Source organism: Cyprinus carpio, chromosome A3 (assembly GCF_018340385.1).
Source record: "Cyprinus carpio isolate SPL01 chromosome A3, ASM1834038v1, whole genome shotgun sequence".
NCBI lineage: Eukaryota > Metazoa > Chordata > Actinopteri > Cypriniformes > Cyprinidae > Cyprinus > Cyprinus carpio.
In genome coordinates this window covers 30,794,232-30,808,687 of record NC_056574.1, presented here as the reverse complement: position 1 = coordinate 30,808,687, position 14,456 = coordinate 30,794,232, and the positions used below count along the sequence as shown (strand labels likewise).

General features: G+C 37.9%; 1 protein-coding gene across 1 annotated transcript; it reads right to left on the bottom strand.

The window, feature by feature from the left end:
* Positions 1 to 7,002: 7,002 nt before the first annotated feature.
* Positions 7,003 to 14,318, bottom strand: LOC109059965 (natterin-3-like). Its single transcript, XM_019077135.2, has 2 exons — positions 14,167 to 14,318; positions 7,003 to 8,154 (listed from the first exon to the last, which is right to left on the bottom strand). The coding sequence occupies exon 2, from the start codon at positions 8,152 to 8,154 to the stop codon at positions 7,108 to 7,110; it is 1,047 nt and encodes a 348-aa protein (XP_018932680.1). The 5' UTR covers positions 14,167 to 14,318; the 3' UTR covers positions 7,003 to 7,107.
* Positions 14,319 to 14,456: the final 138 nt, after the last annotated feature.

The window sequence follows — 14,456 nt, the reverse complement described above, 5'->3', positions numbered from 1 at the left end:
CCTGAGAGAGCTTAGTGAGGGGTCTCGCATTGACCAATACTTTCTCAGAGGTAGGGCAAATCTGTCAGGTGAAGCCCAGTGGTGGGACAAACACCACAGTCCACAGGGTATCAGAACCCTAGACAAAGCCTAACCAGGCACAAACTTACCCCCGTTTAATAACCCAGAAGCCACCCAGCCACAGCCAGCAATAGAAAGGAAGATGGATAGAAGGAGACCTCAGATACTTTGGCCTAAATCCTGCCACAATGAGTGGGCAACCATTGACACAGATCTCGTTCAGCTGCTAGAAGGCCTGAAAGGAGATGTAGAAAGGAAACTGGAGAAGATGGGGGAGATTATCTACACCTATGGGGCACAAAGGTTTGGAGTGAAAAACAAGAGGCCGAGGTCACAGAAGGAGCTGGGGGGCTAGCCGAAGTCCAGGAGAGAACAAGAGATTGACAAACATGTGAAAGAAAGGAGAAGCCTGAAAAAAACAGTGGAAGAAGGCCACTGAAGCACAAAAGGAAAGGCCTAGAGGTACTACAGGGTGATCTCAAACATCGCCTTGCAATGCTACCAAGAGCAGAAAGCTTGAGAAAGCAACGAAAGAAGAAGGAGCAAACCAGGACTGGCTTCTATAGAGATCTTTACAAGTTTGTCATTAGTCTCTTTAGCTAAGAGAAAACCAGTACCCTTAAAGTACCCATAGCGGATCTTGAGGAACACCTGAGGAAGACTTTTTCTGACAATCAGAGGCTCATGCCAATCTACATTCCAGAAGACATGACACAAATTCAGCTGCCAGAGCACCAGATGGACATAAGACCCCCTAAATGAAGCAAAGTGTGGTACAGTCGTGGCCAAAAATATTGGCCCCCTTGGTAAATATGATCAAAGAAGGCTGTGAAAATTCATCTGCATTGTTAATCCTTTTGGTCTTTTATTTAAAAAAATTCACAGAAATGTATCCTTTCATTGGATAATAAGAATTTAAAATGGGGGGAAATATCATTATGAAATAAATGTTTTTCTCTAATACACATTGGCCACAATTAATGGTTGGATTTTATTCAGTACTTTTTGAAACCTCCATTAGCCAGTTTAACAGGTCTAAATGTTCTCCTATAATGCCTGATGAGGTTAGAGAACACCTGGCAAGAGATCAGAGACCATTCCTTCATCCAGAATCACCCCAGACCCGTCAGATTCCCAGCTCCATGTTGGTGGTGCTTCTCTTCAGTTCACCACACTCATTTTCGGTAGGGTTCAGGTCAGAGGACTGGAATGGCTATAGCAGAAGCTTGGTTATGAGCTCAGTGACCCATTTCTGTGTTGTTTTTGAGGTTTGTGTTTGGGTTATTGTAAGATTATTATAAGATTTCTAACAGAGTCAGTCACTTATTGATTTTTTTATCTGTTGGTATTTGATAGAACCCATGATGCCATGTATCTAAACAAGATGTCCAGGACCTCCAGCAGAAATATAGGCCCACAACATCAAAAATACAGCAGTATATTTCTTTTTCTTTTCTTTTTTTCTCTGTGTTCACCAAACCCATCTTGAGTGTTTGCTGCTAAAAAGCTCATTTTTAGTTTCATCTGATCACAGAAGCCAGTCCCATTTAAAGTTCCAGTCGTGTCTGATAACTGAATATGCTTTAGTTTGTTTTTGGATGAGCGAGGAGAATTTTTCTTGAAACCCTCCCAAACAACATGTGTTGATGTAGGTTCTGTTTAACAATTTTTTTTAAGGTTTTCTGAACCAGAGACTCTGCAATTCTCCAGCTGTGGTCCTTGTAGAGTCTTTAGCCACTCAAACTCTCCTTCTCACCGCACATTAGGACGATATAGACACACGTACTCTTCCAAGCAGTTTTGTAACATTTTCTGTTGGTTGGAAATTCTTAATTATTGCCCTGATGGTGGAAATGGGAATTTTCACTGCTCTAGCTCTTTTCTTAAAGCCACTTCACCAATTTGTGAAGATCAATTATCTTTTGCTGCACATCAGAAATATATTCTTTGGTTTTTCTCATTGTGATGGATGATTAAGGGATTGTGCAGTTTCATCAAACTAGCCTCCTGAATGTGAAAGGTAAGATTTTCTTCAGCATTGTGGCACAGAGACCGTCAGCATTCCTGAAGAACAACAACTTTGTCGACACCTCAGTGCAAAAGGCAGGCATAGGGGGACTTCTCGGGAAGTTTGGAACATGCTAACATGATTTGGCACCAGTTGCAAATGGCCAAAAAGGAGAAGAAAAACCTACATGTGGTGTTCTTAGACCTTGCCAATGCCTTTGGGACAGTGCCACATAAGCTGCTGTGGGCAGCATTCGATTTCTTCCATGTTCCAGAGCAGAATACAAAGTTGATTAAAGCCTACTTTCGGGATCTTCAGGTCTGTATTACCATACAGGATGGTTCCACCACCTGGCAGCAGCTGGAGGTTGGCATAATGGCAGGTTGTGCCATCTCTCCTCTGGCAATCACTATGGCAATAGAGATCACAATTCGGGCATCCTGTTGGGTAGTTGGAGGGGAACGTTTGAAAAATGGGTTGCGGCTCCCTCCAATCAGGGTGTACATGGATGATATGACTACCATCACAATGACTAAAGCATGTACTAAGCGGCTGCTGGATAAGCTCCAGGAAAACATCAGATGTGCACAAATGGAGATCAAACCCGGGAAAATCTTGCAGCATCTCCATTATCAAAGGCCAACTTACTAATGACAGGTTCTGTATAGTGGGAGAGCCCATACCAACGGTCATGGAAAAGCCCATCAAAAGCCTTGGACGTTGGTAAACCTCAGACCTTAAAGACTCAAAACAGGTGGAAGAACTCAGGCAAGAGACAGTCAGTGCACTCTAGAGAATCAATGGTACAGCTCTTCCGGGGAAGTTGAAGCTGTGGTGCTTCCAATTTGGTTTGCTGTCACGGCTTATGTGGCTAATTTCCATATAGGAGCTGATGGTGAGTGATACAGAATTGAGGAAATGGATTGGGCTACAAAGATTACTTGGCTGCATAGGGCTGTACGACAATGGAGCTCTCTCTCTTCCTATTTCAAGCCTTGTGGAGGAGTACAAATGTGCCAAAAAGACGCTGGAAATGACGCTTAAAGAATCCTGCAATCCCTGCGTAAGAGATGCTGCTCAACGTTGGCGACAGGGAGGAAATGGAATCCAGTTACAGCAGTTGCTGATGCAAAGGCAGCCCACAGGCATCTCTCAAATCTCATGCATTCACTGTGAGACACGCATTTCAGCCAGCTCACATGTCACACCTTGTATTTCTCACGCTAAGAAGTAAGGATAACTTGTCCTGCAATACAATTAATGGACAAGGCACAGACATATGGAAGAAAGTTCTCTGCCGAGTTCATAACTGTCTCGAGTTATAGAATTAAATGCCACCAGCCAATATCAGAAATTAGAATTTGTTCTTTCCGGGTAGATTACGTAGATTACGTAGATTACAATATTTTGACCGAGTGGGGATCGTATCACACCAAACAATTTTGGGTGCAATGAGTTTGTCCTGTGGGTGGCAGTAATAGGAAAAAGTAAAACATCACCAGCTGCGAAATTCAAATATTGGTTCGCTGACTGGCACAGAGCATTTTTACAGCAATGCATATTAAAATCAATCACACACGATTGTGTTGAGCTTATGAAGGCAATGACCAATCAGAGGTGTTCAGATGAGTCACCACTGAAACACCAGTGTTTTGTTCAGTGCGTGCTCGCTGAATGCTCTCTGGTGAATTTTCACAATGTAAACCGCTTCAGTGACTTTAATGGGAGTTTTTGAGAGTGCTTGAACTCTGGCTAGACTAAAGTCATTGATAGTGTTTTTTGATCATGTAAATGTTCTTTCCTCCCTTTCTGTACAATGAAGTTGTAACTTACAATGTTTGTATTAAATTCACATTAAATACAAAGTCATTTGTATTAAAAATATTTTATGGCATGATACCCTGGTACTTAAGTAAAAAGACAGGTTTTTGTGCAAAGTTAATAGATTAGACTATTATGCCACTTTGCCATTTAGCTCAACTAACATAATCTATAAAGGTGCAAAATGCATTTACTCACACATATTTGAGAACCGAGATATTTCATGGTATAGTTGTTCACTCTTTTTCTGTAGCTGTTGTTTGAATAACTGAGTAAATGTAAGCATTATAATTAGTAACTTACCAAGTTTCTATTAAATTGTTATCAGGTTAAATACAATTTCAGTCATATTAAAATATATTATGACATGACATCCATATGCTACTTGACTAAAAAGATATAATGTGTTGTTAATAGATTACACTTACAGAAGGTTGCTTTTAGCCTTGCAAGATTCATCCAATAAACACAGGACGCATGATTTGCAAACATTCAGTTCTTTATAATTTTCCCATTAAAAAAAAAAAAAAAAAAAACATACACTTGGCCATACATGAAGGAAAAAAAACTACACAAATAAAGAAAAGAAAATATGGAGTTCCAGGGCTTTGATGTTAACAGTTGGGATCCCCAACAAACCAAACCCAACCCTGATATTACCGAGACTGTGCCATTAACAGAGGACCAAGGGTCACCCACACACAAATACATTCATATAACTTGACTACAAGACTTAAATAACTTCACATCTCATTTTGACCAAAATAAAAGAAATTAATACCATCCATAAATCAAATTCATTTAAACTCTATAACAAATCATATAAATAACAAACTCCTTCCATTCACCAGCATGCACTCCAGCAAATAGAAAATTATTAGTAGCTACCAGTCCTCCTTTAGCGCACATAAGAAAGACAACCTGAGCTACCTAACTTAGAGCATAAATATTTATACAAATTAATATTTGAGTGGCTCCTCCACTAACAGATTTTATGGTTGCAAAAAAAAAAAAAAAAAAAAAAGAATTACTAAAAATAACCATTAGGGAACTTTCTCTATAAGTATTTTTAAGTTATTTTAAAAATAATCACCCTGCAATGTTCTGGGAATGTTATTTTACTATATTACAAAAAATATAACCTAAAAAGAATGCTGTATGATTTTTGGCAGATGGAGGGGCAAATCTGTACTTATTTCAGAAAGTATTGATGATAGTGATATGAGTGCATCAGTACATCAGGTTGTAGCAATAAAACAAGTACAAGGAGGATAGAAAGGAGGATAGACGCAATGAGGGTGAGTGCAGTGATGAAGAATAGGTTGTTGTGGAAGTCAGGCATTTGGGTACATTATTGTATGCCAGTTTGAAAGATGTGATCCATACAACAACCAGAGGTCAGGAAAGCTGCCCATGTCTATTGGCTTTACTATACTGACAGACAGCGATGCTCCAATGATGACTGCACAAGTCAACATCTCCTTACGTGTGGGATCTGTGGGGTACACTGAAAAAGGAGTTTTGTTGACTTTCACTTGTGCTACGATGATTGATTTGAAATTCCAAGATGAAACACAATGTTAAAGTTGTTTTAATGCTTTTGAAACACTAAGACATGGTTTTCTGGCAGTGAAATTGCATCCAAATTTGTGTCAAGTTTTAGACATTTTCACGCGCAAGTTCCAAATCAAATATAGCAGCAAAAGAAAAAAATGTAATGTTTTTTTAAAAATCTTTTCAATTCTTTTCAGATAGTGATCCCTAAGATCCCTAAAAAAAGTTCAAAGGTCAGATGAAGAAAACATATTTTGGAAAATGATTTTACTCCTAAATATATATATCAAATATAAAGTCAATTATTTTTTACGCTGTAAATTCACAATTAGTCCTATAGAGGTTAAAGAAATGTCATGCTATATTTTATAATAAATAAGAGAGAAAAAAATGTCTCATTTTAATTGTCTTCTCATTTTAACAACAATACATTGAGTCATGTCTGGCAACTGATAAATATGTAGGCCTATTTTGTGTCAGGATACATATCAAATTAAGGTAGACTACTATTTAATGAACAATAAGCATCATTAAAATCTCATTATCAGGTGTGAGAGCACCATGGCTGGTACCGAAAACTTGACGGATGCAGCAGCATTAGCTGAAGGTGACGAGTGACGGGTCTCGAGTCCAGTGCTAGTCCTCATTCTTTGAAAGTGCATGCCAAAGTGAATTCTACAGAGGAAGTCGTGGCCTAATGGATTTGAGTCTCGGGCCGGCAATACCACGACTGAGGTGCCCTTGAGCAAGGCACCGAACCCCCAACTGCTCCCCGGGTGCCGCAGCATAAATGGCTGCCCGTTGCTCCGGGTGTTTGTTCGCGGTGTGTGTGTGTGTTCACTGCTGTGTGTGTGCACTTTGGATGGGTTAAATGCAGAGCACGAATTCTGAGTATGGGGTCACCATACTTGGCTGTATGTCACGTCACTTTTTTTTTTTTTCAGTCCAAAAAACAGCATCTTCTTAACATTTCGACAAAACGAACCAACCCTACCAGTCTGAACTACAACTACAGCATTTGAGGGCGGGGCAAAGTAGATGCTATTCAAGGGCAACCAATGAAGTTGTTATGTGGGCATTATGCAAATTTGTTCCAAACCTAGGTTCGTGCAAAAAGTGAGAGTGGAATTTCTGATGACTCGTTTCTGGTAGTTCAGTATCGGTTCTTTCTTTTGGGAGACAATAATTCCATTAATTTGCAACCTTTTACATTCACCAAAAGCATGAACACGGCATGAATTGTAATATCTAAAAAAAACAAAAACAAAAACATAATAGGGCACTTTAGGTACTTTTGAAATAATTACTGGAAGGTAAATGTTTTTACCAAGTTTCCATGATTTCTCTAAGACTCATGTATGCTTAATGACTTTCTTACTGTTTAACTCTCATAGAAGCAGTAGCAACAGCGCAAGTGTTTAGAAGACAAAGGACAGTTAATGTCACTGACAGTAATTTCAAAAAAAATTCAGCATGAAGAACAGCGATGGGAAGGTCTTTTAAAAATGATCATTAATAAATGACTGAATTAATAAAACAGACAAAGGAATGAACTGGTAGCCAGTTTAAAGTCAATTTAATGGTGTTACTTGTGGAGCATGCCATGACATTCTGTTGAACATATACTTGTCAACACATCATTCATTTTCTATTACAGAAACTGACTAGCATCTCTTTTTATCTACAAGTGGAGTACAGGGATTGACAAGCGCTTGTATTTCTGCCACTTCCTGATGACTGTAGATGCCATCGACCAAGGTTCTGCGTGCTTCACCGTTGTTGTATACTCTAGTGAGCTGGCCAGTGAACGGGACATCAGCTGTAAAGGTATTGCTATTAATAACAATGCTGCAAGCATGGTTGGCGGGAACCTGCACCTCCATACTCACTGAGTGCAAGCTTTTCTCAACTGTGGATGTCGTCTTAGAATTGAGGCGGCTATAGTCGTATTTCAAGCTGAGCTTTCCTCCTATACTTGCTATAAGTGGAACCTTACCAGTGACGGATGTCTCTCCTATCCCTCCAAACGTATGCGTACGGGTCTTTAGGAAAGAAACTGTTTTGTCGATGCCTTGGTCAAACTTCACCTGTTGTTTGGCTGGGTCACAGTTCTTGTTGGAGGCTGTGAAATGTTTCAGTACTGCCATGTTTTCTGATGCCTTGGCCTTTCCAATTTGATACTCAGTAATAGTTAAATGCTGCCCTTTAATGTCATAGTTTAGGGTGAGAACCTCATTTTCTGTGGTGCCTTGTTTTGTAGCACCAATCGTCATTAAACTGTTATCGGTTATATAGCCTAACCCAAAGTCATTTCTAGCAATAAAGTAACCATTACAAGTCTCCACTGGTAAAGGTGGAATCTCTCCAAATGAAGATTTCTTCCACTCAAAAATTTCGAAGTTATCCTTATTTACTAGAAATGAAATTTTTCTATTCTGCACAGCGTGTCCTGTATTAAATTCTCCATGAAATGTTGTAACCCAACATGATTTTTTAGCACTGTCATAGAAGCAAGGTGTACAGTCTTCCAGTCTAGCAAGATAAAAAGTTTGCTTTGATTTCTTGTCAAGGATGGGAACAGCGTCCTTAGGCAGTTGTGGTGGATTCACTTCTGTCCATTCCAAGTAGGTCTGGGTCTGGACCTCAGCTATCTGCAGCAGAGCAAAGATGATCACCAAGCTGAAATCCATCATCGTCTTCTGCCACGGCATCTACAAGTATGAAATATCACATACTTCAGTGACACCTTACAATATATATATATTTTTTATTCGGTACTACGTTACCCTTAATTAACTACATTAGTTAACATGAATTATCAGTGATCAAAGACTAATAAATACTGTAACAAATGTAACAAATATTGATTGTGGTAAAAAAAAAAGTTATTATATATAAAGTTAAACACAAACATAAGTATAAAGTTATTAGCTATATTATTGAAGAAGCTACGGATGTTCTAAGCGGCCATGCATTATCATTTTTTTCCTTCTTGTTTTCTCGTTATAACGACTTAATTTTCTCGTTATCTCGACATAACGAAAGTTGTTTTCTCGTTATAACGACTTAATTTTCTCGTTATCTCGACATAAAGAAAGTTGTTTTCTCGTTATAATGACTTAATCTTCTCGTTATCTCGACATAACCAAAGTTGTTTTCTCGTTACAAAGTTGTCCTCTAAGAAGTTACAAAACTGTGCCAACAGGTAGAACTATAGACCTGAATATAACTGATGGGGTGTTGTGTACTGTATATCCACTTTACTGAACGCGGGATAGAATAGGACCTTCCTCATGATCTCTATAATTTGTGCAGTATTTGTCCATTATTGACATTTAATTAATTCATAAATGTTAAATGCTTGAATCAATATGACTATTTTGTGTATTAAGTTCTTGCTAGATGCATGAGTTTCACCATCGCGTTCTGTCATAAAAAAACTGCTTATCAAAACCAAGGTTGACGTCACTGTATTCTGTTTGCACCTATATCTTTATTTGTGCTTCTTTGAGGTAGTTATTACATAGGTGACGCAAAATTTGCTGAAATAAAGGCTACAGTAAGAGCGCCTGGTTGTCCATCAGATGCCTGTCAAAGTTAAGTTCGTTACTATAGCAACAGCTAGATCAAACAATCATTGTTAAAAAAAACTGTCATGTCGAGTTCACGAGAAAATTAAGTCGTTATAACGAGAAAACAACTTTTGTTATGTAGAGATCACAAGAAAAAATTAAGTCGTTATAATGAGAAAACAACTTTGGTTATGTCGAGATCACGAGAAGATTAAGTCGTTATAACGAGAAAACAACTTTTGTTATGTTGAGATCACAAGAAAAAATTAAGTCGTTATAATGAGAAAACAACTTTGGTTATGTCGAGATCATGAGAAGATTAAGTCGTTATAACGAGAAAACAACTTTGGTTATGTCGAGATCACGAGAAGATTAAGTCGTCATAACGAGAAAACAACTTTGGTTATGTCGAGATCACGAGAAGATTAAGTCGCCATAAAGAGAAAACAACTTTGGTTATGTCGAGATCACGAGAAGATTAAGTCGCCATAACGAGAAAACAACTTTGGTTATGTCGAGATCACGAGAAGATTAAGTCGCCATAACGAGAAAACAACTTTGGTTATGTCGAGATCACGAGAAGATTAAGTCGTTATAACGAGGGGGAAAAACAACTTTGGTTATGTCGAGATCACGAGAAGATTAAGTCGCCATAACGAGGAAAACAACTTTGGTTATGTCGAGATCACGAGAAGATTAAGTCGCCATAACGAGAAAACAACTTTGGTTATGTCGAGATCACGAGAAGATTAAGTCGTTATAACGAGAAAAACAACTTTGGTTATGTCGAGATCACGAGAAGATTAAGTCGCCATAACGAGAAAACAACTTTGGTTATGTCGAGATCATGAGAAGATTAAGTCGTTATAATGAGAAAACAACTTTGGTTATGTCGAGATCACGAGAAGATTAAGTCGCCATAACGAGAAAACAACTTTGGTTATGTCGAGATCACGAGAAGATTAAGTCGTTATAACGAGAAAACAACTTTGGTTATGTCGAGATCACGAGAAGATTAAGTCGTTATAACGAGAAAACAACTTTGGTTATGTCGAGATCACGAGAAGATTAAGTCGTTATAACGAGAAAACAACTTTGGTTATGTCGAGATCACGAGAAGATTAAGTCGCCATAACGAGAAAACAACTTTGGTTATGTCGAGATCATGAGAAGATTAAGTCGTTATAATGAGAAAACAACTTTGGTTATGTCGAGATCATGAGAAGATTAAGTCGTTATAATGAGAAAACAACTTTGGTTATGTCGAGATCACGAGAAGATTAAGATGCATAACGAGAAAAAAACTTTGGTTATGTCGAGATCACGAGAAGATTAAGTCGCCATAACGAGAAAACAACTTTGGTTATGTCGAGATCACGAGAAGATTAAGTCGCCATAACGAGAAAACAACTTTTGTTATGTCGAGATCACAAGAAAAAATTAAGTCGTTATAACGAGAAAACAACTTTGGTTATGTCGAGATCATGAGAAGATTAAGTCGCCATAACGAGAAAACAACTTTGGTTATGTCGAGATCACGAGAAGATTAAGTCGCCATAACGAGAAAACAACTTTGGTTATGTCGAGATCACGAGAAGATTAAGTCGCCATAACGAGAAAACAACTTTGGTTATGTCGAGATCACGAGAAGATTAAGTCGCCATAACGAGAAAACAACTTTGGTTATGTCGAGATCATGAGAAGATTAAGTCGCCATAACGAGAAAACAACTTTGGTTATGTCGAGATCACGAGAAGATTAAGTCGCCATAACGAGAAAACAACTTTGGTTATGTCGAGATCACGAGAAGATTAAGTCGCCATAACGAGAAAAGCAACTTTGGTTATGTCGAGATCACGAGAAGATTAAGTCGTTATAACGAGAAAACAACTTTGGTTATGTCGAGATCATGAGAAGATTAAGTCGTCATAACGAGAAAACAACTTTGGTTATGTCGAGATCACGAGAAGATTAAGTCGCCATAACGAGAAAACAACTTTGGTTATGTCGAGATCACGAGAAGATTAAGTCGCCATAACGAGAAAAACAACTTTGGTTATGTCGAGATCACGAGAAGATTAAGTCGCCATAACGAGAAAACAACTTTGGTTATGTCGAGATCACGAGAAGATTAAGTCGCCATAACGAGAAAACAACTTTGGTTATGTCGAGATCACGAGAAGATTAAGTCGCCATAACGAGAAAACAACTTTGGTTATGTCGAGATCATAAGATTAAGTCGCCATAACGAGAAAACAACTTTGGTTATGTCGAGATCACGAGAAGATTAAGTCGCCATAACGAGAAAACAACTTTGGTTATGTCGAGATCATGAGAAGATTAAGTCGTTATAACGAGAAAACAACTTTGGTTATGTCGAGATCACGAGAAGATTAAGTCGCCATAACGAGAAAAAAACAACTTTGGTTATGTCGAGATCACGAGAAGATTAAGTCGCCATAACCGAGAAAACAACTTTGGTTATGTCGAGATCATGAGAAGATTAAGTCGTCGTTATAATGAGAAAACAACTTTGGTTATGTCGAGATCATGAGAAGATTAAGTCGTTATAATGAGAAAAACAACTTTGGTTATGTCGAGATCACGAGAAGATTAAGTCGCCATAACGAGGAAAACAACTTTGGTTATGTCGAGATCACGAGAAGATTAAGTCGCCATAACGAGAAAACAACTTTGGTTATGTCGAGATCACGAGAAGATTAAGATGCATAACGAGAAAACAACTTTGGTTATGTCGAGATCACGAGAAGATTAAGTCGCCATAACGAGAAAACAACTTTGGTTATGTCGAGATCATGAGAAGATTAAGTCGCCATAACGAGAAAACAACTTTGGTTATGTCGAGATCATGAGAAGATTAAGTCGCCATAACGAGAAAAACAACTTTGGTTATGTCGAGATCATGAGAAGATTAAGTCGCCATAACGAGAAAACAACTTTGGTTATGTCGAGATCATGAGAAGATTAAGTCGTTATAACGAGGGGAAAACAACTTTGGTTATGTCGAGATCACGAGAAGATTAAGTCGTTATAACGAGAAAACAACTTTGGTTATGTCGAGATCACGAGAAGATTAAGACGCCATAACGAGAAAAAACAACTTTGGTTATGTCGAGATCACGAGAAGATTAAGTCGCCATAACGAGAAAACAACTTTGGTTATGTCGAGATCACGAGAAGATTAAGTCGCCATAACGAGAAAACAACTTTGGTTATGTCGAGATCATGAGAAGATTAAGTCGCCATAACGAGAAAACAACTTTGGTTATGTCGAGATCATGAGAAGATTAAGTCGCCATAACGAGAAAACAACTTTGGTTATGTCGAGATCACGAGAAGATTAAGTCGCCATAACGAGAAAACAACTTTGGTTATGTCGAGATCATGAGAAGATTAAGTCGCCATAACGAGAAAACAACTTTGGTCATGTCGAGATCATGAGAAGATTAAGTCGTTATAACGAGAAGACAACTTTGGTTATGTTGAGATCACGAGAAGATTAAGTCGTTATAACGAACGAGAAAACAACTTTGGTTATGTCGAGATCATGAGAAGATTAAGTCGCCATAACGAGAAAACAACTTTGGTTATGTCGAGATCACGAGAAGATTAAGTCGTTATAACGAGAAAACAACTTTGGTTATGTCGAGATCATGAGAAGATTAAGTCGCCATAACGAGAAAACAACTTTGGTTATGTCGAGATCACGAGAAGATTAAGTCGTTATAACGAGAAAACAACTTTGGTTATGTCGAGATCACGAGAAGATTAAGTCGTTATAACGAGGAAAAACAACTTTGGTTATGTCGAGATCACGAGAAGATTAAGTCGCCATAACGAGAAAACAACTTTGGTTATGTCGAGATCACGAGAAGATTAAGTCGCCATAACGAGAGAAAACAACTTTGGTTATGTCGAGATCATGAGAAGATTAAGAGCCATAAGTCGCCATAACGAGAAAACAACTTTGGTTATGTCGAGATCACGAGAAGATTAAGTCGTTATAACGAGAAAACAACTTTGGTTATGTCGAGATCACGAGAAGATTAAGTCGCCATAACGAGAAAACAACTTTGGTTATGTCGAGATCACGAGAAAATTAAGTCGTCATAACGAAAAAACAAGAAGGAAAAAAAATAAATAATGCATGGCCGCTTAGAACCTCCATAAGAAGCTTTATGTAAAATTCAGTAAAATTCCTTGCGACACCGGTGGCCGTTAAGGGAACTGCAGCCTGTAACTTCTCACTTGCACTCCTGCACACGCAGCGTTCAACAGACTAACCGTGAATAAGTGGGGGTCATGCGCAACTTAACTTACATATTCTGTCAAACAGATTACATCGCTACCGGTTCAGGTCTTTTGTATTTGTTTTGTTAAATATAAAGCCATTTTACTCAAGATACCTTCAAATGAGCTACCAAAGAAGAATGTGGAAAATGATCAATACTGTACTACTAGTCCAGATAAGGGTGTTCATCTGCACTTCAGATAAAAACAGTGTTCATGGGAGTGATCAATAAATAGAAAATCAACTTTTGAAAGTAACTTGGCGCTTTAAATAATGCATTTATTGATTGACCAGAGAGGGAGGGCGGGGCCAATTCAATAATGGATATTATGGTACATAATATCAAGAATAGATGAATAAAGGTGTATCCACAGCATCAGCGATGAGCTGTATGCAACATTAATTCAAATTAAAGAAGCATTTTTAAATTTATTATAACTTTGTCAATATCTCTTGTAAATTACATGCTGTTTTATTTAGTTGTTTATTTAGTTATTTTATTATGTTGCCCTATCATGGTATCTATCTGAAAAAAAAAAAAAATATTCTCAATTTATCCAGAATTGTGCAGCTCTGTCTAGTTCTATTTAAATTTGCAGTAGTTTTTGTTTGATAGTTTAAAAGATATAGATACATACATACATACTTTGTCTCTTAAGAATAACAATATTAATGCACTAAATAATATTATCATTTCAGAATGTTGGCAATTAACATAATTAACAATCCACACAATATATGATAGGCCTATCAAATACTATAAATTTATACCTTCAAACATAACCTGACATAGTCACCTAGTAAAATACAGCAAATCACGCTTTTTTCCAGTAACTCACGTAAATAAGCGTCTATGGAAAACTGCGGTTGTTGCTCAGCCTCAGAACACCTGATGTCCTCTCTTCAGCAGGCTCTACAATAGATTCAGGTCCTGAAATGTTCTGTTCCACTGGTATTTAAGGTTATTTATAATACTTGTGGGCGTGTCCTTGAAACAGCGTGCAAACCAATGGAACTGTAAGCATGCAAGCTCCTCAAATCCCATTTTTTTTAACGAAGTTCTAATGTTTAGCATTAACTGCAACAGATTGTGTAATATGATAAATCGATATTGTCTGAGCCATTAACT

Bases quoted from the DNA above. Each gene is read 5' to 3' on its own strand.
- LOC109059965 (XM_019077135.2), bottom strand. From the start codon at position 8,154: ATGCCGTGGCAGAAGACGATGATGGATTTCAGCTTGGTGATCATCTTT.